Here is a 22,461-nt window from a genome sequence, read left to right as displayed (position 1 = left end):
AATCTAAAGGCCCTCGACAAATCACTCATGGCTTGCTACTGTCTATAAGTACTACTTTCTGTAATTATCCTCACTATATTATGCAGATTGAAGATCGTCGAATGGAGAAAAGCACAAATCTATGACATTGGGTTCATTAACCCAAATGTCATACATGAATTTATGGTTAAACACAATGTCTCAAAAACCGAGGACAACTTGCTAAAATCGTTGCTCAAAATACTCTTTCCTTACAACTTCAAGTGAGAGTTACTTTCCTATGCACATTCGGTTTCCCTTATTACTCGAGCTTATAGTAATGTAACTGATGAGTTATGCATGCGTGCGTAGGTTCCACTTTATTCTCCTAGATATTAAGCTTGAGCGGGGAGAAGTAACCGTCTTAGACTCCAGACGAAAAGATCCCGAGCAGTATGCGGACATGACTCGAATGCTCGAGAAGTAAGTTCAATCGATCATTATCGCACCATATCGGCAACTTTGTTCATTTCCTGATATCAAGTAATTATTTTCTTTGTCTGGCAGGGTTTGGAAAGAGTTCACCACAATTTCTCCGGGACTGCCGACCGAGCTGCGATTTAAACATCCGAAAGTAAGTACTACTACCTAGTTCCACGCATCTCCCATTGATTCTAACTAGTTTCATCAATACCATTTAGCATGCTTGCTTATCAGTTTGATTGACCTCTATTTCTCGTAAAAGTGCTTGTGGCAGGAAGCCGGGAATGATTTCTGTGGACACTGCGTTTGCGAGTACATCTACAACGTGACGGCCTCTAATAAGCGGGGCTACTCTGAAAAAGAATATGAAGTGCGTAAGCAAAAATATTCACAATTTTATTTTATTACCATCATTTGTGTTGATCAGTTTCATTCATACACATGTATTGACCCTCTTCTTCAATTTAGCTCTAGCGGATGCGGGGTGAACTCCTACCACATGGTCGCATAAAAGCAATTCAAGAGGAATTGGCGGGATTATTTCTTGACCATGTCATCAATAAAGCCGGAGAATACCATGTAGAACTTGACTTCAGATGTTAGGGATTGTATGAGATGTTATATTGTATCTAGCGATGAAGACCGGGACCTCTGCACTGGCGTCACATCGAGAGGCAGGCCGCTCATCTCTGCCGCCACCGGTGGCCGTGCATGCGCAAGAGAGCTATCTAGCTAGCTATAGCCAGATCACTTTCTGGTCTCCACAATAGAGAGCACGAGATGTGCGCCTGTTGTGCGCTGAAAATGAGCTGGGTTATTGATATGGTTGTGATGGCACTATGCCGCCGGCGTACAGCCTATATGGAGAAGACATTAGTGGCGCGTGGTTACTTCCGCACAAGAAAATGCCGAGTGGGCAGGTACCAGAAAATGCTGAGTGGGCCACATTGCTGTCCCAGGTGGGACGGAAGAAAATTTCGAATAAATGCATCGTCCTTTACTATTAGACTAGCAAAAATGCCCTTCCGTTGCGACGGGAGAAGGAAAATCATGCTCCCCTAGTTCAATCGCTCTAGACCAAATCGTACTATACCATTAAGATATTGCCTCTCTCCTTCTCTTTGTTCCTAGGAGACATGTGCACCCTGTCATTGGGACATTTCACGGAGCGTCAGCCATATAAAGCATTTATCGATAATAAATTTAAAAAGTGCATGTATAAAGTGCTACACTTTCAATCATAAAATCATGGAGTAGCTTACCTCGATGAATTCAATTTTGGTTTACTAAGTCTCTTTTTCTCCAGGAGACATGTGCATCCCTTGGGACATAGACCAATACAAGGAAAAGAGGGAAAAAGCCTATATTCACAAAAGCACTGCTTATAAATATCAAAATTACCTTTCCCGTTCATTCACCAAGTGCAAGGAGCCATTACCATCATCAGTTGAAATATTGTTGAGAGATTAAACTTACAAGGACATCGTACATTTATTTACATCAACAAAACAAATTGGTGAATAATAAACTAAGGTTTAATTAGTAGGTTACCAGATGTCCGTTAGTGACTAGGAAATTTCTTCTGACCTTGCATGCACGCCCGACCTATAAAGTTTAAAGTAAATTTTTATATATATATATATATACATATGGAATCATAATAAGTAGATTGCGCATGTACCTTGCCAAAACATTATTTTTCTTTGAGGAGTGTGTATAGAATAATACCTTTCTTTAGAAAGTAAAGAATAATATAAGGCCAACTGAATATCAGTTGCCAAGCTTTATCTGCTAGCAAGTGTTTCATGTTCCAACACTTCCAAAATGGCCTTAAAACACATGCATTACACACTTCTGTTTGCAAGGGCACCATCTGCGAGAGCTTACAAAGCCGTAGATTATGAAAATTATTCTGGATCTGATGGGGAACAAGTGAACGTGTTGCTGAGGAAGGCTTGGCTTCATTGCCATTGTCACCCCATGTCCTCGATCCTCTGCAGGAAGCCTATGGGAACCACGCCAATGGGTTTGTGTTGTCTCCGTCGTTGCCATGCATCCTCACGACCGAAAGGAATCGGTGGCTGCTCGCTTCCAATCCTGCAGTGAGGTCGGCCATTTGTTGCACGGTCAATGACTTGCAGCTTGCAAAAGAGACGTACACCACGCATCCATTTGGATGGATGTCATCAAGCCTCTCTAGCTAGACACGTGGGTGTGTTGGTGCTGGCTTCATTGGAGGTTGAGCACCAACGAACGAGCCCACTGGAAACACGGACAGGAAGGTGAACGGTGCAGCGACACGCAGACGGGACAAAGAGAGGCTCATGGAGATCGCGATACTCATCCGGCAAAACACCTTCGTGGAGCAGCAATTGGGGCTACATGCCGCACCAGAGAGCGAGGATGATCGGATCGATGTCGGGCGAGAAAGTGTCCATTGGATCCGTCATGAGAGAAAGTGTCGATTGTATTAAATAGATTGCTAGTATGAGAAAATATCATTAATTCTTTTCTCAATTATCATTGGTGACTTGCATAGATGTAAAACGTATATTTCATATCGGCCTTGTATAAATAAATGGAGGGAGTACAGCCGATCGATCACGTAACAACCAAGCGGTCAGCTTGATAAGCTAGGGACAAACTTTCCATCGATCATGTAACAAAACAGGAAACTGCATGGAGTGCGGCAGAGTAGCGAGCGTACGAAGACGAGACCATAAATATTACATCCTTTATTTATTGATAGGTATAGATATATTATATTTTATCGACTCACTGTCACTCACAAGGTAGTTACACAACACAACGAGCGCAGCGCCCTCAGCGCATGCAAGCATTACTACCACGTGATAGGGTGCCGTGAACATTCAGCAGCATTCCAGCAGCTTGCTGGTCGTCCTAGGCTTCCAGCCTTCTCCTTATTTGGACAGGCAAGCCACCCTTCATCCTCAGGGTTATCGAAAGCGCGTGCTCTGGCACGCCGCCGCCGGCCTTATCGGCCATGACGTCGACCACAAATTCTTCGAGAACACTGGCGACAATGGACTTCATCTGCACGTATGCCATCTCCTTCCCAAGGCACGTCCTCGGTCCGGCGTGGAACACCGTGTACAGGAACGGGCTCACCGGCCGGAAAGCCCCATCGTCGTCGAGCCACCGCTCGGGCTTGAACTCGGCGCAGTCTGTGCCCCATATCGTGGCGAGCCGCCCCATGGCGTACGCATTGTATGTGATGGACCAGCCGGCACCGACGTGCGTGCCATCAGGGAGCGTGTCATCTGCCGCACATGTCTCGGAGGAGTCAATCGCCACCGGTGGGTAGAGCCTCATCGACTCGGTGAGCGCGGCGTGCAGGTACTGCATGCTCCGGAGATCATCGAACGTGAATGGATCGCCAGGGTGGGTGCCCGTTGTGAACCGAACCGAGCGGACCTCGTCGGCGATGCGTGCGACAACGTTCGGTCGGGACGACACGAGCCAGAAGAACCACGTCAGCGCCGAGGATGTCGTCTCGCGGCCAGCGAGCAGGAAACTGAGGACGATGTCCCGGAGCGCCTCGTTGCCGTGATCGCCGCTCGCCACGAGCCTTGACAGAAGGTCGCCTCTGTTGTTATTCCCAGACGAGCTTTGACGGCGGGCGCGGACGATGTCCATGGCGAACCCATGTACGTTGGCGATGGCCTTCCTCAGGCGGCGCTCTTTGCCGACATCGAGCCACCTCTTGATCTTCCAGGTGACCTCCAGCCACCGCTTAACGGTGAGTTCTTGCGCCTCGATGAAGGCACGCATGAAGTCTGACTTGCCGTCTGTCAAGACACCGTCGTCGGCGAGGGAGCACGGGTCGTGGCCGAAGGAGATCATGCAGACGGTATCGAACGCGAATCGCTCGAGCACGTCCTGCATGTCGAGAACCTTGTGGCCGCCGCTGGCCCCCGCGCGTCGCAGCAACGGCAGCAGCCTGTTTCTGACCTCGGACTGCACGGAATCGATGACGAAACCGCGGAGCGAGTGCGTGGTGAACTGACGGCTGGCGCTCTTGCGCTGCCAGAGCCATTGCTCCCCGTCGGAGTTGAAGATGCCGTGGCCGAGGAAGTCGCCCATGACGGGGATGGTGCTGTCGCCTTTGGGGTAGTTGGCGAAATTGGTGCGCAGGACGTGCTCGACGTCGGCCGGGTTGCCCGTGATGATGCAGGTGATCATCCCGGGAATCCAGAAGCCCATCCTCCTCTCCGGGCTGCCGATGATGAGGTCGGTCGACCAGTCGAGGAAGCGGTGGCGGTTCTTGAGGAACGCGTAGAGATGGCCGAGCAGCGGGTGGCTAGTGAGGCCATGGCTGCTCGGCTTCTTCTTGGCCAGAGTACGCCGCACGATGCGGTGGGAAATGTAGAGTATGGTAGGAAGCAGCAGGAGCAGGAGCATCTTGTTCTTCTGGTGTTGAACTATGGCTATATGAGTTGGATGGATGGAGGAGTATATGTAAGGCCCCGAACCGAGAGGTGTACCTTCTTTTCCTTCCCGGGTCGTCGCTCGTTTAGGCCCTAAAGCATCAATCAATTCACTAATTCGTGATGCAAAGCGAGCTAGAAACAAAGAAAGAAGCTCAACACAGTAGCAGCTAATTAAGCTACCTTCCCCCCTAAAAAAGAACTAATTAAGCTAGTACCTAGCTGCGATCCATCCATCAATTCTATCCTCTAGCTTACGGTTTATTCTAGAGTAACCCTTTCAATCAATTATTTACTAAATCACTAATTCATTAATACTCCTTGCAAAGATATGATGTTTGTTTGTATTTAGGGTAAAAATTTGTAGACCATTTAATGTAAAATCATTATTTTATGTGATAGGATAGTTCATACCTAACATTTTAATGGCTGGCCATGGTATTTCAATACAAGTTAATATTTTATAAATCAACTTTTTGAAAAGGAATGCCGATGGCGTTTCAATAAATTATTATTTTATGCTAGAAAAAATCTTGGTGAGCGAACTTTAATACGGTTCTTTGGGTTACCAACATGATCCAGTGACTACACTAGTATTAAAAATGCTCTTATATTATAGGACGGAATGAGTATGTTATGTCAAGCTAGCCGCCACATATGACGTGTGAGTATACTTCTTATGTGCCTAGATAGAAAACGATATAAGTGCAGTTTGAAATTCCTCGATTACTTTGTTAATATGCTAGTTGTGCCGGCTTTTATTGTCTCTATGACCTGTCGTCATCCTCCATCGATTCAAGCCTCCATTTGTATTTATTATTTAGGAGTGTCTATTCCTAATCAGCTGACCTCAATTAGCTACCAGCATATTTGCGATATTGACTATTGATTATGTATTACTTAAGCCACATAGCCGCCCCCAACGTGTGAGTATGGGTATGTCTTACGTGTCTAGTTGGAAAATGTATCGGTACACTAGCATTCCTCGACTAATTCCAGTATCAACTAGTTTTGCCATATTCGCCCTACGACTGATGTAAGTCATGTATCAATTTAAGTGTTCATGTGTACTTTTTGTTTCTGAGTGTGCATTCGGAACTAAATTAACCTTAATTAGGTCATTGCATATTTGGGACTTAGACTACCGTTTTCATATTATTTCATGTCTTGAAAAGCTATAAAATAATAGAAATACATTCTGGTTTACTTAATTATTTAGTTGTGTTGGCTCTCTCTCTCTCTCTCCTAGTGGCTTCCCTTCGTCCTTTGCTCAGCAGCCAGGATATTTGCGGCTTTGACTACAGATTATATATTATTTCAAGCAACTTAGCCGCCCCAGAGGTGTGACTATGTGAGTATATATGTCTTACGTACGTGCCTAGCTAGAAAATGTATCGGTACAATCTAGAATTCCTTGACTAATTCCAATATCAGCTAGTTGTGCCATATTCTCCATACGACTTATGTTAGTCGTGTATCGATTTAAGTGTTGACGTGTAATTATTTTTAGTGTCCTTTCCTATCTAAATTAACCTTATAATTAGCTAGGTACTCGCATATTGGGACTTAGACTACCGTTGTTATATTATTTCAAGCAAGCTAGCCACCGGATATGAAGATATGACTGTACATACTTACATGTCATGAATAGCTATAAAATAGTATGAATACATTCTCGCTTTCCTTGATCAATTACCTAATTATCTAGTTGTGTCGGTTTTTCCTCTCTCCATGGCTTACCTTCATCATCCATGGATTCAGGTCTCCATTGGTACATATTATTTTGTGTTGTTTATTACTAATCAACTTTCTTTTTTTGCATAATGACATGGAGTCTATTACTGGATTCTATATACTTCTCTAATGTTTAGAGGAAATGTCTGGCATGAAATTCAATTACTTGAAGAGTGATATTTTCACAGTAGGGTTGAGTATAGAGGAGGAGCAGAGGGTAGCTCATACAACTGGGAGATAGGCAAATTTCAAAAAAAAAATTAATATCTGGGATTACCAATCAGCAAAGACAAGATCTCTTCTAATGATTTTTTTCATTAAAAGGTAGAAAAGAAGTTGGACTCCTGGCAATGCAAACATTTCTCTTATGGAGGAAGAGATATATTGATCAATGCATGTTTATCAAATGTCCGTATGTACCTTCTTGTTTGCTACACTTTGCCTGTCAAAATATAGAAAAAAGCTGATACAATAAGAAATAACTTCTACTGGGATTAAGAAGAAGAAATTTCACATGGTCAGATGGGAACACCTATGCACCCCTAAAGATTATGGTGGTGTGGGCTTCACTGATATGAGAGTCAGAAACATTTGTTTACTGTCAAAGTGGCTGGAGGAGGCATCTATGAAGTACTCCATCTCTAAACTAATATAAGTTTTTTTAGATCACTAAATCAATTTCAAGCAATATCTGATATCCTTGAAGGACTCCCAGGAATGTCGTGGGGCTGCAATGTTAGTAGTGCTACACACACAGGACACCCACGTGAGTTTCATACGTTATAGATATTCAATCATACCGGAGCCCCAGGTCGATTATTGGTTGCCAGAAGGTCTTCTCTGCTTGGCAACTCAGGCCTATTCCAATGTACAGGTGCTTAGATGGAGTGCTAGCTGCATTAAAATGTTTATAGCAACTAAAGTCCCCAACGCATATGTGCTTGGTTTGATGATACAAAGCTTCCTTCATTTAATTGTTTGACAACAAAACTCTTCCATGCATAGGTAAACTTCTCTCATTTAAGTGTTTTGCATATATCCGCGTGCTTGGTGGTTCTTTGTGGGATTACCAGACTCCTCTCTCTCTCCTCTTAACTATCTTGCCACATCAGATTTTTCGCATATGTGGCAATGCTTAGCACATGTATACGGTGAAGCACTGGAGAGGGCCTTATTGATAGGTCAACATGGCCAGAAAGACAAATTAATGGTTGTCGACGCTTTGTGCTACTGTTTCCTTTGGACCTTCTCTCACTAGTAGAAAACTGGGCTTTGGTCACAGGGCAATATTCACATTAGTCCCGGTTCAGTCACGAACCGGGACTAATGTGAGCATTGGTCCCGGTTCGTGCGGCCAGGGGCCTGCCGGGCCTCGTGGGGGCATTGGTCCCGGTTGGTGGGACAAACCGGGACCAATGGGCCACGCTCCTGGCCCACCACCCTTTAGTCCCGGTTCATACCACAAACCGGGACTAAAGGGCTGGTCCTAGTTGCGGCCAGTGTTTAGTCCCACCTCGCCAACCGAAGGGCGCTCACACCAGTTTATAAGTCCGTCCCTCTCTGCCTTGTTGTGCTCCTCTTAAAGTGAAAATAGATGCCCTTATACAGGGAATTTGACCTAAATTCACAGTAAATTTCATAGAAATTTATTATGAATTTAGGTTTAATTTCCTCTATAAGCGCATCTATGTTCATTTTTTTATAGTAAATAAAATAAATAAACCTTAATAAAATAAAATAAAATAAAAAAACCTTAATAAAATAAAATAAAATAAACTATAGTAACTAAAATAAATAAACCTTAATAAATTAAATAAAAAAGCAGCAGTAAAATAAATAAAAATAGCAGCAGTAAAATAAATAAAAATAAAATAATTAAAGTAAAATACATAAGTAATTAGAAATAAAATAAATAAGTTTTTTGTTGTAAGTAGAAACAAAACAAAACAAATAAAGCAAAAGAGAAAACAAAAAACAGAGAAAAAAATTATGCCACCTACTGGGCCACCACGGCCTGAATACGACTTGAAACTCGTCCGTGGGCCACGATTCGGGACCGCAGAAGGCCCAGTAGGCGCCACACGCAAAGAGAATGGTTAGGCCCGAAAGCCTGCAGTTGAGAGGAGCTCGAGAGGGTGGGCGCAGCAGCGCTTATAAACCACTCTCGAGCTCTCTCAACTAGCGAGGTGGGACTAAACTTTTGACGCGGGGCAGCACAAGGCCTTTGGTCCCGGTTGGTGCCACCAACCGGGACTAAAGGGGGCATTGGTCCCGGTTCGTGGCACGAACCGGGACCAAAGGCCTTTAGTCCCGGTTGGTGCCACGAACCGGGACCAAAGAGTTCCCTATATATACCCCATCGCCACAGCAGAGCACTCCACAGTGCTCTGTTTTTTCTGGCCGACGAGGGGAGGGCATTTGGGTGCTCTAGCTCACCTCCTATGCACATGAGGTGTTCGATGAAATGTCTGAGCCACACTAGTTAATCTTTCTCCTCTCGAAACTCGACCTCCGAGCTCCATTTTCCCCGAGATTTGTCTAGGTTTAGCGGTCCGTCACGTCCCGTCCCCGTCTTCACCGCCGTCGATCGCCCGCGCCGATCTCGTCGCCAGCACCACAGTGGTGAGCCTCTTGTTCTTATCTTCTTTCTGAAAGGAAAAAATTATTACTTTAGATAGTTACTTGTCTAATTTTGTTACTTTTATTATTCCTTCTTATTACATAGTGCGATGGTTTTGGTATCTGCCCCCGTCGGCCCTCGTCCTGTCTATGATTCGGATGTGGTATATATTATCTTTTTATAACTATTTGGTTCATTTATTGTTTATGACAAATATACCGACCAACGTGACATAGATTTTATTTATCTACGAGGTGGTTGAACCGGAAATTCTAACCGACCCTATTGTCGAGAGGTTAAATTTAGTTGAAGAAGAAAACAATTACTTGAAGGAAAAAATAAAAAAAATTGAGGAGGAGAAGATGATATTGGAGTTGCATGTTGCGGATGTCGTCGATGATCACAAGATCAAGATGGATGCAATGCGCTTGAAGATTAGAAAGATTAGAAAATATGCCATTCATACCGAGGCTTGGTATCATTATGCCGTTGGATCAATTGTTACCTTGGTTGCGATTATGATCACATTTGTTTTCGCATTGAAATGTTTTACATAGTTTCAATGTATGGTTTAATTAATTAGATGCTCTGGAGAGCTATACATATGTTGTTAGATGAGAACTATGTATGTACTTTGGTTTTAATGTGATGATGAACTTCTATTAATTTGGTCACTTAATTATCTATTAATGATGTTCTGTAATGGTTTTTGACACACTTAATTATATATAATGCACGCAGATGAACCGGCAATGGATGTACGTTGACAGACACACCTCCGAGTACATTAAGGGCGTGCATGATTTTCTCGAAGTGGCTGAGGCAAACAAGCAGAATGGTTTTATGTGTTGTCCATGCCCTATATGTGGGAATACGAAGTCTTACTCTGACCGGAAAATCCTTCACACCCACCTGCTTTACAAGGGTTTCATGCCACACTATAATGTTTGGACGAGGCACGGAGAAATAGGGGTTATGATGGAAGACGGCGAAGAAGAAGAGGACGATGACAACTATGTGCCCCCTGAAGACGGTGATGCTGCAACGGGGGAAGCTGCTGAAGATCAAGAGGAACCAGACGATGTGCCCAATGATGCTGCAAGGGGGGAAGCTGCTGAAGATCAAGAGGAACCAGTGCCCGATGATGATGATCTCTGCCGGGTCATTGTCGATGCAAGGACGCAATGCGAAAGTCAAAAGGAGAAGCTGAAGTTCGATCGCATGTTAGAGGATCACAAAAAAGGGTTGTACCCCAATTGCGAAGATGGCAACACAAAGCTCGGTACCGTACTGGAATTGCTGCAGTGGAAGGCAGAGAATGCTGTGCCTGACAAAGGATTTGAGAAGCTATTGAAAATATTGAAGAAGAAGCTTCCAAAGGATAACGAATTGCCCGACAGTACATACGCAGCAAAGAAGGTCGTATGCCCTCTAGGATTGGAGGTGCAGAAGATACATGCATGCCCTAATGACTGCATCCTCTACTGCGGTGCGTACAAGGATCTGAACGCATGCCCGGTATGCGGTGCATTGCGGTATAAGATCAGACAAGATGAACCTGGTGATGTTGACGGCGAGCCCCCAGGAAGAGGGTTCCTGCGAAGGTGATGTGGTATGCTCCTATAATACCACGGTTGAAACATCTGTTCAGAAACGAAGAGGATGCCAAGTTGATGCGATGGCACAGTGAGGACCGTAAGAAAGACGGGAAGTTGAGAGCACCCGCTGACGGGTCGCAGTGGAGAAAAATCGAGAGAAAGTACTGGGCTGAGTTTGCAGCTGACCCAAGGAACGTATGGTTTGGTTTAAGCGCGGATGGCATTAATCATTTCGGGGAGCAGAGCAGCAATCACAGCACCTGGCCCGTGACTCTATGTATGTATAACCTTCCTCCTTGGATGTGCATGAAGCGGAAGTTCATTATGATGCCAGTTCTCATCCAAGGCCCTAAGCAACCCGGCAACAACATTGATGTGTACCTAAGGCCATTAGTTGAAGAACTTTTACAGCTGTGGAATGGAAACGGTGTACGTGTGTGGGATGAGCACAGACAGGAGGAATTTGACGTGCATGCATTGCTGTTTGTAACCATGAATGATTAGCATGCTCTCAGTAACCTTTCAGGACAGACAAACAAGGGATACCACGCATGCACGCACTGTTTAGCTGACATCGAAAGTATATACCTGGACAAATGCAGGAAGAATGTGTACCTGGGGCATCGTCGATTTCTTCCGACCAACCATCAATGTCGAAAGAAAGGCAAGCATTTCAAAGGCGAGGCAGATCACCGGAAGAAGCCCGCCATGCGTACCGGTGATCACGTACTTGCTATGGTCAATGATTTACATGTAATCTTTGGAAAGGGTCCCGGCGGACTAGCTGTTCCGAATGACACTGAGGGACACGCACCCATGTGGAAGAAGAAATCTATATTTTGGGACCTACCCTACTGGAAAGAGCTAGAGGTCCGCTCTTCAATCGATGTGATGCACGTGACGAAGAACCTTTGCGTGAACCTGCTAGGCTTCTTGGGCGTGTATGGGAAGACAAAAGATACACCTGAGGCACGGGAGGACCTGCAACGTTTGCACGAAAAAGACGCCATGCCTCCGAAGCAGTATGAAGGTCGTGCCAGCTACGCTCTTACGAAAGAAGAGAAAGAAATCTTCTTTGAATGCCTGCTCAGTATGAAGGTCCCGACTGGCTTCTCGTCGAATATAAAGGGAATAATAAATATGCCAAAAAAAAGTTCCAGAACCTAAAGTCTCATGACTGCCACGTGATTATGACGCAACTTCTTCCGGTTGCATTGAGGGGGCTTCTACCGGAAAACGTCCGATTAGCCATTGTGAAGCTATGTGCATTCCTCAATGCAATCTCTCAGAAGGTGATCGATCCAGAAATCATACCAAGGCTAAGGAGTGATGTGGCGCAATGTCTTGTCAGTTTCGAGCTGGTATTCCCACCATCCTTCTTCAATATCATGACGCACGTCCTACATCTAGTCGACGAGATTGTCATTCTGGGGCCCGTATTTCTACACAATATGTTCCCCTTTGAGAGGTTCATGGGAGTCCTAAAGAAATATGTCCTTAACCGCGCTAGGCCAGAAGGAAGCATCTCCATGGGCCATCAAACAGAGGATGTCATTGGGTTTTGTGTTGAATTCATTCCTGGCCTTAAGAAGATAGGTCTCCCTAAATCGCGGTATGAGGGGAGACTGACTGGAAAAGGCACGCTTGGAGGGGACTCAATAATATGCAGGGACGGATATTCTTGGTCTCAAGCACACTACACAGTTCTACAGAACTCTACCTTGGTGACCCCGTATGTCGATGAACACAAGAACAGTCTGCGCTCCAAACACCTGGAGCAGTGTGACGACTGGATTACATGTGAACACATCAGGACTTTTAGCAGTTGGTTGGAAACACGTCTCAGAGGTGACACCACTGTTTGCGATGAGTTGTACTCGTTGTCCAGGGGACCATCTTCGACTGTATTGACTTACAAAGGATACGAGATAAATGGGAATACATTTTACACGATTGCCCAAGATCAAAAGAGCACCAACCAAAACAGCGGTGTCCGCTTTGATGCAGCAACCGAGAGGGGAAAGGACACATATTATGGTTACATAATGGACATATGGGAACTTGACTATGGACATGATTTTAAGGTCCCTTTGTTTAAGTGCAAATGGGTCAATCTGTCAGGAGGCGTGGTATAGGTAGACCCACAGTACGGAATGACAACAGTGGATCTGAACAATCTTGGGTACACTGACGAACCATTCGTCCTAGCCAATGATGTGGCACAGGTTATCTATGTGAAGGACATGTCTACCAGACCGAGGAAAAGAAAAGATAAGGAAGCGAATACATCATACGATGAGCCAAAGCGCCACATAGTTCTTTCAGGAAAAAGCGACATTGAGGGAGTGGAGGGAAAGACAAACATGTCTGAAGATTATGAAAAGTTTCATGAAATTCCTTCCTTCAAAGTCAAGGCTGACCCAAGCATCCTGATAAACGATGAAGATTATCCATGGTTACGGCGCATAAGCAAATGACACAAGCGAAGAAAAAGTGAAGACTTTCTCCCGCAACTATTATGATGATACCATGCCAACTTTGTAACAGACGAGTATGATACCATTGTCCGTTTTGTACACGAAGTGCATCTAGTAATGAGGCTGTGGCCCCACGAGCACCTTTAGTACCGGTTCGTGGCTAGAGTTTCTTACTAAGCAGTTTTTTAGTCCCACTCGCTAGCTGAGAGGCACTAGGAGCGGTTTATAAGCCCTGAGTGCAGAGACGATGAAGAAGAGGCACAATGCTCACGTTGCTTAGCTTTAAGCCTTGAGGAATAAGGTAGACTGCATGGAGCTATGTGCAGTGCAGTCTACACTATTCTGAAAGGCTTGAAGCAAATCAACGAGCATTGCGCCTCTTTTTTATTTTTAATAACTTATTACAACTCCGGACATGTGTTCCGACAAAATAAAATAAACTTTAATAAAATTTATGAAACTAAAATTAACAAAGTATTTTCTGTTCAAAAAATTATAAGAAACCTCTATTATTATTGAAACTAAAATCATATAAAATTGATGCAACTAAAATTATCGAAGTATTTTCTGTTCAAAATCATTAAAAGCAAAAAGAATTTTCATAAAGAACTTTTTTTGATAGAAACATTAATAGCAAAAAGAATTATCATAAAGTAAAATAAATAAGTAATTAGAAACAAAATAAAATAAAATAAATAAGTTTTTTGTTGTAAGTAGAAACAAAACAAAATAAATAAAGCAAAAAAGAAAACAAAAAAACTAAATACAGCAAAAAGAATTTTCACAAAAAACTTTTTTTGATAGAAACTTTAATAGCGAAAAGAATTATCATAAAGTAAAATAAATAAGTAATTAGAAACAAAATAAAATAAAATAAATAAGTTTTTTGTTGTAAGTAGAAACAAAACAAAATAAATAAAGCAAAAAAGAAAACAAAAAAACTAAATACAGCAAAAAAAATTTCACAAAAAACTTTTTTTGATAGAAACTTTAATAGCGAAAAGAATTATCATAAAGTAAAATAAATAAGTAATTAGAAACAAAATAAAATAAAATAAATAAGTTTTTTGTTGTAAGTAGAAACAAAACAAAATAAATAAAGCAAAAAAGAAAACAAAAAAACTAAATACAGCAAAAAAAATTGTTGGGGCGTTGACCGCTGGGCCCTCCAACCCTCGGGTTTGCAAATACAGGCCCAGAAGGGCTAGAGGGCTCAACGGGCAGCGCGCCAAAGTTAGGCCTAGAAGCCTGCTATAGAGAGGAGTTCGATACAGCAGCCGCAGCGGGGCTTATAAACCACTCCGAGCCCTTCTCAACTAGCGAGGTGGGACTAAACTTTTGGCCGCGACGCGGGCAGCAAGAGGCCTTTGGTCCCGGTTGGTGCCACCAACCGGGACTAAAGGGGGCATTGGTCCCGGTTCGTGGCACCAACCGGGACCAATGCCCCCCCTTTAGTCCCGGTTGGTGCCACCAACCGGGACCAAAGGCCGCCGCTTTCCGCCCTTTGCGCTGCTGAAAAGAGGTCTTTGGTCGCGGTTGGTGGCACCAACCGGGACTAATGCCTACCTTTAGTCCCGGTTGGTGCCACGAACCGGGACTAAAGGCTTTGCTATATAAGTTCACACTTAGGAAATTTTCAGAGTTACCTAGCAGTTGCCGCCCCGACGACGCCGACGCCGCCAGGCTGCCCCGACGCTGCCCGCTGCCCCGACGGCGCCAGGCTGCCCCGACGCCGCCCGCCGCCCCCGCCGTCGCCGTCGCCCTTGCCCGTGCCCGTTGTCGCCGTCGCCGTTGCCCGCGCCCTCGCCGTCAGCCGCGCCCCTGCCCCAATGCGCGCCGCCCCGGCCCGTCCCCGTCGTCGCCGTCGCCCTGCCCCGCCCTTCGCCGCCGACGCCTCTGCCCTTGCCCCGACCACGCCGCCGTCGCCTCTGCCCCTGCCCCGACGCGCCGCCGTCGCCTTGGTCAGGGCCGGCACTGCCCCCTAATTCCTCCATTTTTTTTCTGCACATTTATATGCTTAATTATATGTATATGTATGAGTATATGTATGTGTGTATATCTGTTTATATGTCCTTTTTTTATATCTTTTTTTTGCATTTTCTCTGTGTATATGTATGTATATATGTTCTCTGTGTATATATATGTTCATGTATATATGCAAAAGATAGATTTTTAGAAAAGTTAGGATTTTTTCTGTTCATAGATTTTTTTGGTGATATTAATTATTGTAGAATATGCAAATGTTTGTATATTCATATGAACAATGCATTAGGCAAAACCTTTACTTTTTTCGAAATTTTCTATTTGAACATTTTTTTATGAATGAGAGGAAAAAGGAAAATAAGAAGAGGAAGAAAGGAGAAGAAGAGGAGAAATAAATAAGAAGAGGAAAAAAGAAGAAAAAGAAGAGGAGAAGAAGAAAGGAATAGAAGAGAAGAAGAAAAAATAGAATTTTTTTCTATTTTTTCTTCTTCTCTTCTATTCCTTTCTTCTTCTCCTCTTTTTTTTTCTTCTTTTTTTTCGATCTTCTCCTCTATTCCTTTTCTTCTTCTCCTCTTTTTGTTTCTTCTTCGTTTTCTTAAGTTTTATCGGGCCTGTCGTCGTCGATATACCCCTCTCCCGATAACTTCAACACGAGGGGGGGTCGATATACCCCCTCCCCGATAATATTAGTTTCCCATGTACGTTCATTGTCGTTGTCGATATAACCCCCTCCCAATAACTTCAACACGTGGGGGGGGGTCGATATACCCCCTCCCCGATAACATTATTTTCCCATGTATGTATGTCATCGTTGTCGGTATATATAACTCCCTCCCAGATAACTTCGACATGATGGACGGTCGATATTTATACCCCCTCTCGACCATGATAACTTATACCACGGGAGCACCCCCCGGCCCTCTCGCTCGACCAAAACTCTCGATCACACCCAAACCGTAGAAAAAAAAGGTGTCGGTCTCCTACCCCCTCCTGCCGCGCCCCTACCCTTGAAGCGTTGCTGAGGCCACCCCAAACCCGAAATAAGCTAGGTCTACGTTTGCACTAACCACCTGCTGTCATGTTTGTGTAATAATTGCCATGTTGTAATATTTGCAGAAACAATGGAGCATGAACGAGACGAGCAAGCAGAAGAGGTGTTGGGGGACATAATCTTAGCCGGAGGTCATATATTGTCGTATCTTAATGACAATGATGTTCTGGAAGAACAGGGTGAAGAAGCAGGCTACGGTGATCGAAGAGTGGAGGAGGAAATACATGATTATGATGGCTCCGGTGACCCAAAGGTGGTGCAAGAAGAAGCCCGTGGTGACGGCTCCGGTGACCGAACAGAGTCCGGCCAGGTAAATATATTAGTTAAGCCTTTGCTGACTAGCTAATTGATGCATTCATTGTTTTGGTATGTACACATATTAATTAACACTCGTCTTTCTTCTTTTTTCTAGCCCTCTGGATCGAGCACAACTGCGGTAAAGAGACGAGGCCCGAAGAGAAAGTTGCGCTCGGATGAAAGGTTTGAGATCACAGCAATCGCGCGCGACGGCCAACCGATTGAACCCATCCGGACAAAGGATGCATTTGCTGCTCAGTGCGGGGTTCTAGTTAGGGACAAGATCCCGATCAGCATCCACCAATGGTATAAGCCTAAGAAGGAAGACCCTGAGGTGTCTTATGTCAATGATATGCAGAAAGATGATCTTTGGACTGAGCTGAAGGCAAATTTCACCCTACCGCCAGAGGAGGATCCGGAGAAGCCAGTTAAAGAGCAATTAATCAAGTCTCATGCTCTTAAGAAGATGGCAGGCCTATTCAGGAGGTGGAAGAATGAGCTGAAAACGTTTGTCGACAAAGAAGAGACACCCGAATTCATCAGCCGGTATGAGAAGATCAGAGATCACTGGCCCGCATTTGTGGCCCACAAGACATCGGAAAAGAGTAAGAAGATGTTAGCGACAAACAAGAAGAATGCTGCGAAGAAGAAGCTTCACCATCGCACGGGGTCAGGTGGCTACCTCAAAGCCCAGCCTAAGTGGGCCAAGGCTGAGAATGATCTGCTTGAAAAAGGGATCGAACCACAGACAATGAACTGGACAGACCATTGCCGGACTTGGTTCTTCGGGGCTGGCGGAACCTTGGACCCTGTATCAGGGAGGTGCGTTTGGACGAACGAGCTTTTGAGAATACCAGTCAAGAAGATTCAGCAATATATCGATGCAGCGCAGGAAGGGACGTTCGTTCCAGACAAAGAGAACGACGAGCTCACAATGGCCCTCGGGAATCCTGAGCACCCTGGACGGACACGAGGCACGCCAGGCTCCGTTCCGTGGAAGGCTGGTTTTCCGGACGCAGGCGGTTACAAAAGCCAGGAGAGGAGGAAGAAAATGGAGCAGACCCAAATTCAGAAGCTGCACGAAAGGGTTCAAGCGCTAGAGGAACGAGACAGCAATCGACATGCCGAAACTACCCCCGAAGCTACCCCGCCATCTCAGCGGAGAAGCAGCATGGCTTCCACCGAGCTGCTTCAGCTGGAGCATGTCTTGACGGCTCCTGCTAGCTACCCCGTGGATGCTATCACGGAGTCTCAACATTGCCCCTTATGGCGCAATGGCAGAACTTCAAAGTCAAGGTGGCTGTTGGCTCTGTTTTACCTCCTGAACCCGGCGCAACCTACCATTGCCGGCCGATTCCAGAAGGATATGCTAGGGTGATGGTGGATGAAATAACGGAGGGATTTGAGGACCTCCAGCTTGACCACCCTACCGGTGAAGGGGAGACTCGGCTGGGTTTAGCTCTGAACACTCCGTGCCTATGGCGGAAGGAGCTCATCAACCTTCCGAACTGGACGGCTCCGGCGAGTAAGGGCAGTCCGCCTCCTCCTCCGCCTCCTCCTCCGGCGAGTGATCAGGGCACTCAGCCTCCTTCTCCGGCGCGTGGCGGCACTCCGCCTCCTCCTCCGCCTCCTCCTCAGGCGAGTGATCAGGGCACTGAGCCTCCTTCTTCGACGCGTGGCGGCACTCCGCCTCCTTCTCCGTCTGCGCCGGCGCACCAGAGCAGCCAGCCTCCTCCTTCTCCGCCTCGTTAGCAAGGGCGGAAGAGACCCGCCGCTGCTGCGGCTGCTTCGGCGCGTCGTAGTCCTTCTCCTCCGCCTCGTAAGCAAGGAAAGAAGACAGCCGCAGCCGCTCTGTCTGCTGCCGGCGTCTAGCAGTACAGCTGCCAGAGGTGGGAGGCAATACGGATTCGGTCCTTCTCTGAAGACTCCAGAGAAGTTACCATACGAGAGGACCGAGGAGGAAACCAGGAAGATCGTGCGAGCCGAAGTGACAAACTTCTTTGAAGGGGTGAAAGCAAAGAAACATCCACCTCCGGAGGAGAAGGTAGATCCGGTGAAAGCAAAGCGCACTCTGGCTGCCCTGACAAAACCACCAAAGTCTCCGCCGAGAGGCAACTATGAGCGCATTCTTGCAAAGACATATGCTGAAGCGGAGCGGTCGGGAAGTACTGTCAGTGATCAAAGGTTAAAAGAACGACGAGCTGGGAAAAAAATTGCCCATCTTGGCGAACAAGCGAACCAATCATGCCCCCCGCTCAAGGTGTCAAAAGACATCGTCGCTAATGATCCGAGGATGGTGCCCGGTTATAGCAATCTTGGAGATTACCTGCCCGACGATGTACATTATGAAATCATAGAGGTGGACGAATACAAATACCATTACGGGAAGCCTCTCGTCAAAGATGAAACATCTCTAACAACGATGATGCGAAGATTACATGATTGGTACATGAAAACCTGCAGAGAGTCTGATGGGACGAGTACTTTGACGCTGAGAGTTAAACCGGAGCATGACCTCGTTGGAATTGAACTGCTGAATGTTCCATTTGAGGATTTCTTCCAGTTTTACAATCAAAAGGCCCTTGATAAAACAATGATCACTTGCTACTGTCTGTAAGTAGTACTAGTTCTGTCATTAAGTCTCTCTATATAGGTCAACTCTTTCATTGCATGTATTTATAATTATCCTCACTATATTATGCAGATTGAAGATCGCCGAATTGAAGAAAAGACAAATCGGTGATATTGGGTTCATTAACACAAATCTCATAGATGCGTATACGGTTGAAAAATATCCCAAAGAAGCCGAGGCCAACTTGCTACAATCGTTGGTATTAAATCAAAACAAAGATATAATACTCTTTCCTTACAACTTCAAGTGAGTGTTACTGTCTTGTGCATATTCGGTTTCCCTTATTAGTCCAGGTTATGGTAATGTAATTGATGACTTATGCATGCATGCACAGCTTCCACTATATTCTCTTAGAGATTAAGCTTGAGCAGGGAGTAGTAACCGTCTTAGACTCGAGACGAAAAGATCCCCAGGACTATGCGAACATGACTCAAATGCTCGAGAAGTAAGTTAAATCGATCATTATCCACCATATCAGCAACTTTGTTCATTTCCTGATATCAAGTAATTGTTTTCTTTGTCTGGCAGGGTTTGGAGAAAATTCACCACAAAAGCTCCGGGACTGCCGAAGAAGCTGCAATTTAAACACCCGAAAGTAAGTACTATAGTAGCATGTTCCGCGCATCTCCTAGTGATTCAAGTGCTAGTTTCATCAATACCATTTAGCATGCTTGCGTATCAGTTTGATTGACCTCTATTTCTTGTAAAGTGGTTGTGGCAGGAACCCAGGAATAATTACTGTGGATACTACGTTTGCGAGTCCATCCGCTACACGACCTGTGAGCGGGGCTACACTGAAGAACAATATGAAGTGCGTAAGCAATAATATTCACAATTTTATTTTATTACCATCATTTGTGTTGAGTTTCATTTATACATATATATATGTATTGACCCCCTTCTTCAAATTAAATGTTTCGGAAGCGGGATGAACTCCTAGCACCAGATCGTACGCGAGGAATTCAAGAGGAATTGGCGGCATTCTTCCTTGACCACGTGACCGCTGAAAACGGAGAATACTATATGGACCCTGTGTTCTTACAATTTAATTAGGAGATTGTATTGTAAGAGATAATTATTGTATATATGTAGCCGGTAGTGTCGGATAGATATACGAGAACTTGTTGTTCGACCAATCTCTCGGAGAAGGAGAGGTGGTCGATATCACTTCTCTCTGTATGCATATGTTCATGACGATCTTCTGTTTCCTTCATTTGATTACTAGCTAGCGTGTCTAGTCCTCTCCATACGTATATAGTACGTAGCGTCGACCAAGCACGGAGATAAGAGAGGACACTTCTCTCTATTAATTAGCTAGCTAACACAATATATGAAACACCTAAATTAACCCCCACCCCCCCTTTCAAAAAAAAAACAAAAACCCCAGCCCCTGAAATGCTGACGCGTGGATGCCTATTGGTCCCGGTTGGTGACACCAACCGGAACAAAAGGCCCTGCCTATTGGTCCCGGTTGGTGGCACCAACCGGGACCAAAGGCCCCCTGCCTGGGCTGGCAGCAGCGGCCACGTGGAGGACCTTCTGTCCCGGTTCGTGTAAGAACCGGGACTAAAGGGTTAGGGCTTTAGTAACGACCCTTTAGTCCCGGTTCGAAAACCGAGACAAAAGGCCTTTACAAACCGGGGTAAAAGCCCCTTTTCCTGCTAGTGATCTCCAGAAGGAATACGAGGGAGGCTGCTTGTGAACTGGTCAAGAGGGAGCTAATCAAACACTACTTAAACATGAACTGAGCGATCAAAGGCGCCGGCTGGTGTGCATGTGGTGCAATTGTATATATTGCCATTAGCAACTAGCAGGCCCGGATGACGGTGTCAGTATGGGTAATTACATGCCTGTCTAGCTAGAAAATGGTATAGATAAAGTCTGAGATTCCTCGATTACTTGCTTAATAAGCTATTTGTGTGCGTAATATATATATATATTATGTCAAGCAAGCTAAATGCCCCACATGACAGTTGTGAGTGTATGTCTTACCGCGCGTAGATTGAAAACAATATAAGTGCAGTTTAACATTCCTTGACTTTTCCATAATATGCTAGTTGTGTCAGCTTTTATTCTTAGTACGACTTGTCTTTGTCGGACATCGGTTCAAAGTCTCCACTTTACTTATTATTTTGGACTGTCCATTCCTAATCAACGTCTCCTTAGTTAGGTACTTGAAGATTTGCAGTGTCGACTACCGATTATATAATACTATTCATCAACTCATGCAGTTGCACGGGCTATAAATTTGTGTATATCATTATGATGAAAATTCATATTATTGATAATAATTGAATGAACTTTGTGAAGAAGAAAAACAAAGATATGTATACATGAACATTATTCATTCTTATAGTTTCCCTTATATTATGGAAGTCCACGAATTCCCTCATGTCTATTGAAAATTCAATTACTCATAATATACATGCTGATATTTTAAACACCTAACCAAGCTGTGTGTATATATATATATATATATATATATATATATATATATATATATATATATATATATAATTGTGCACGGGGCTCTTCTTTTGGACCCTATACTTGTGCACGGGCAGTCAGAGCCGCGCGCCACGGCCACACCTTGCAGGGCAGAAGAGGGAAGCCGGAGAGAAGCCGAAGCGCAAGACAACCGAGGCAACGCCAAGACCAGAAACACAGGAGAGCAAAGGGGCAAGGTGGACTCCCCCGGCAAGAGCCTTGCCGGGGCGGCCTCCGCGGCCCCGGCAAGAGCCTTGCCGGGGCAACTTGCCTGATGCCAGTAGAGCAGGCCACCCTTGAGCCCGTGGGTTCCAACACCAGCCAACCAACTACATTGGAACCAGGGCTCGGGATGCGCCTCTGTGGTGGCATGCAAATCTTCGTCAAGATCATAAACATGTGAGATCAGATGAGGACCAGAAGACGGCGACACTCGGCGAGATCCCAGCCGAGGGAATCCACAAGAGCCCCGGCAAGCGCCTTGCCGGGGACGACTGCAACGCCACGGCAAGACCCTTGCCGGGCCCCCGGCAAGGCCCTTGTCGAGGACATCGGCGGGGCCACAGCCAGGCCCGCGTCGACCAAGACTCCGCCGCCGTTCGCATGCAGCTGCCAGCCCAACCAGCTGGGTAGGCACCTGTGTGGCAACATGCGGCTTCCAGGCCAACTCAGCAAGCACCTGCGTGGTGGCAT

At 45.3% G+C, this 22,461-nt stretch overlaps 1 protein-coding gene and 1 pseudogene across 1 annotated transcript; one reads left to right on the top strand and one right to left on the bottom strand.

The window, feature by feature from the left end:
* Positions 1 to 2,646: 2,646 nt before the first annotated feature.
* LOC141022255 (cytochrome P450 CYP94D108-like) lies at positions 2,647 to 5,079 on the bottom strand. The gene has a single exon (XM_073498568.1). The coding sequence runs from the start codon at positions 4,861 to 4,863 to the stop codon at positions 3,343 to 3,345; it is 1,521 nt and encodes a 506-aa protein (XP_073354669.1). The 5' UTR covers positions 4,864 to 5,079; the 3' UTR covers positions 2,647 to 3,342.
* Positions 5,080 to 15,845: 10,766 nt separating this feature from the next.
* On the top strand, positions 15,846 to 21,309 carry LOC141022246 (uncharacterized; annotated as a pseudogene).
* Positions 21,310 to 22,461: the final 1,152 nt, after the last annotated feature.

The sequence above is a fragment of the Aegilops tauschii genome, chromosome 5 (assembly GCF_002575655.3).
Source record: "Aegilops tauschii subsp. strangulata cultivar AL8/78 chromosome 5, Aet v6.0, whole genome shotgun sequence".
Lineage (NCBI taxonomy): Eukaryota > Viridiplantae > Streptophyta > Magnoliopsida > Poales > Poaceae > Aegilops > Aegilops tauschii.
The sequence above is the reverse complement of the archived record's forward strand: the minus strand, read 5'-3'. Positions and strand labels throughout refer to the sequence as shown.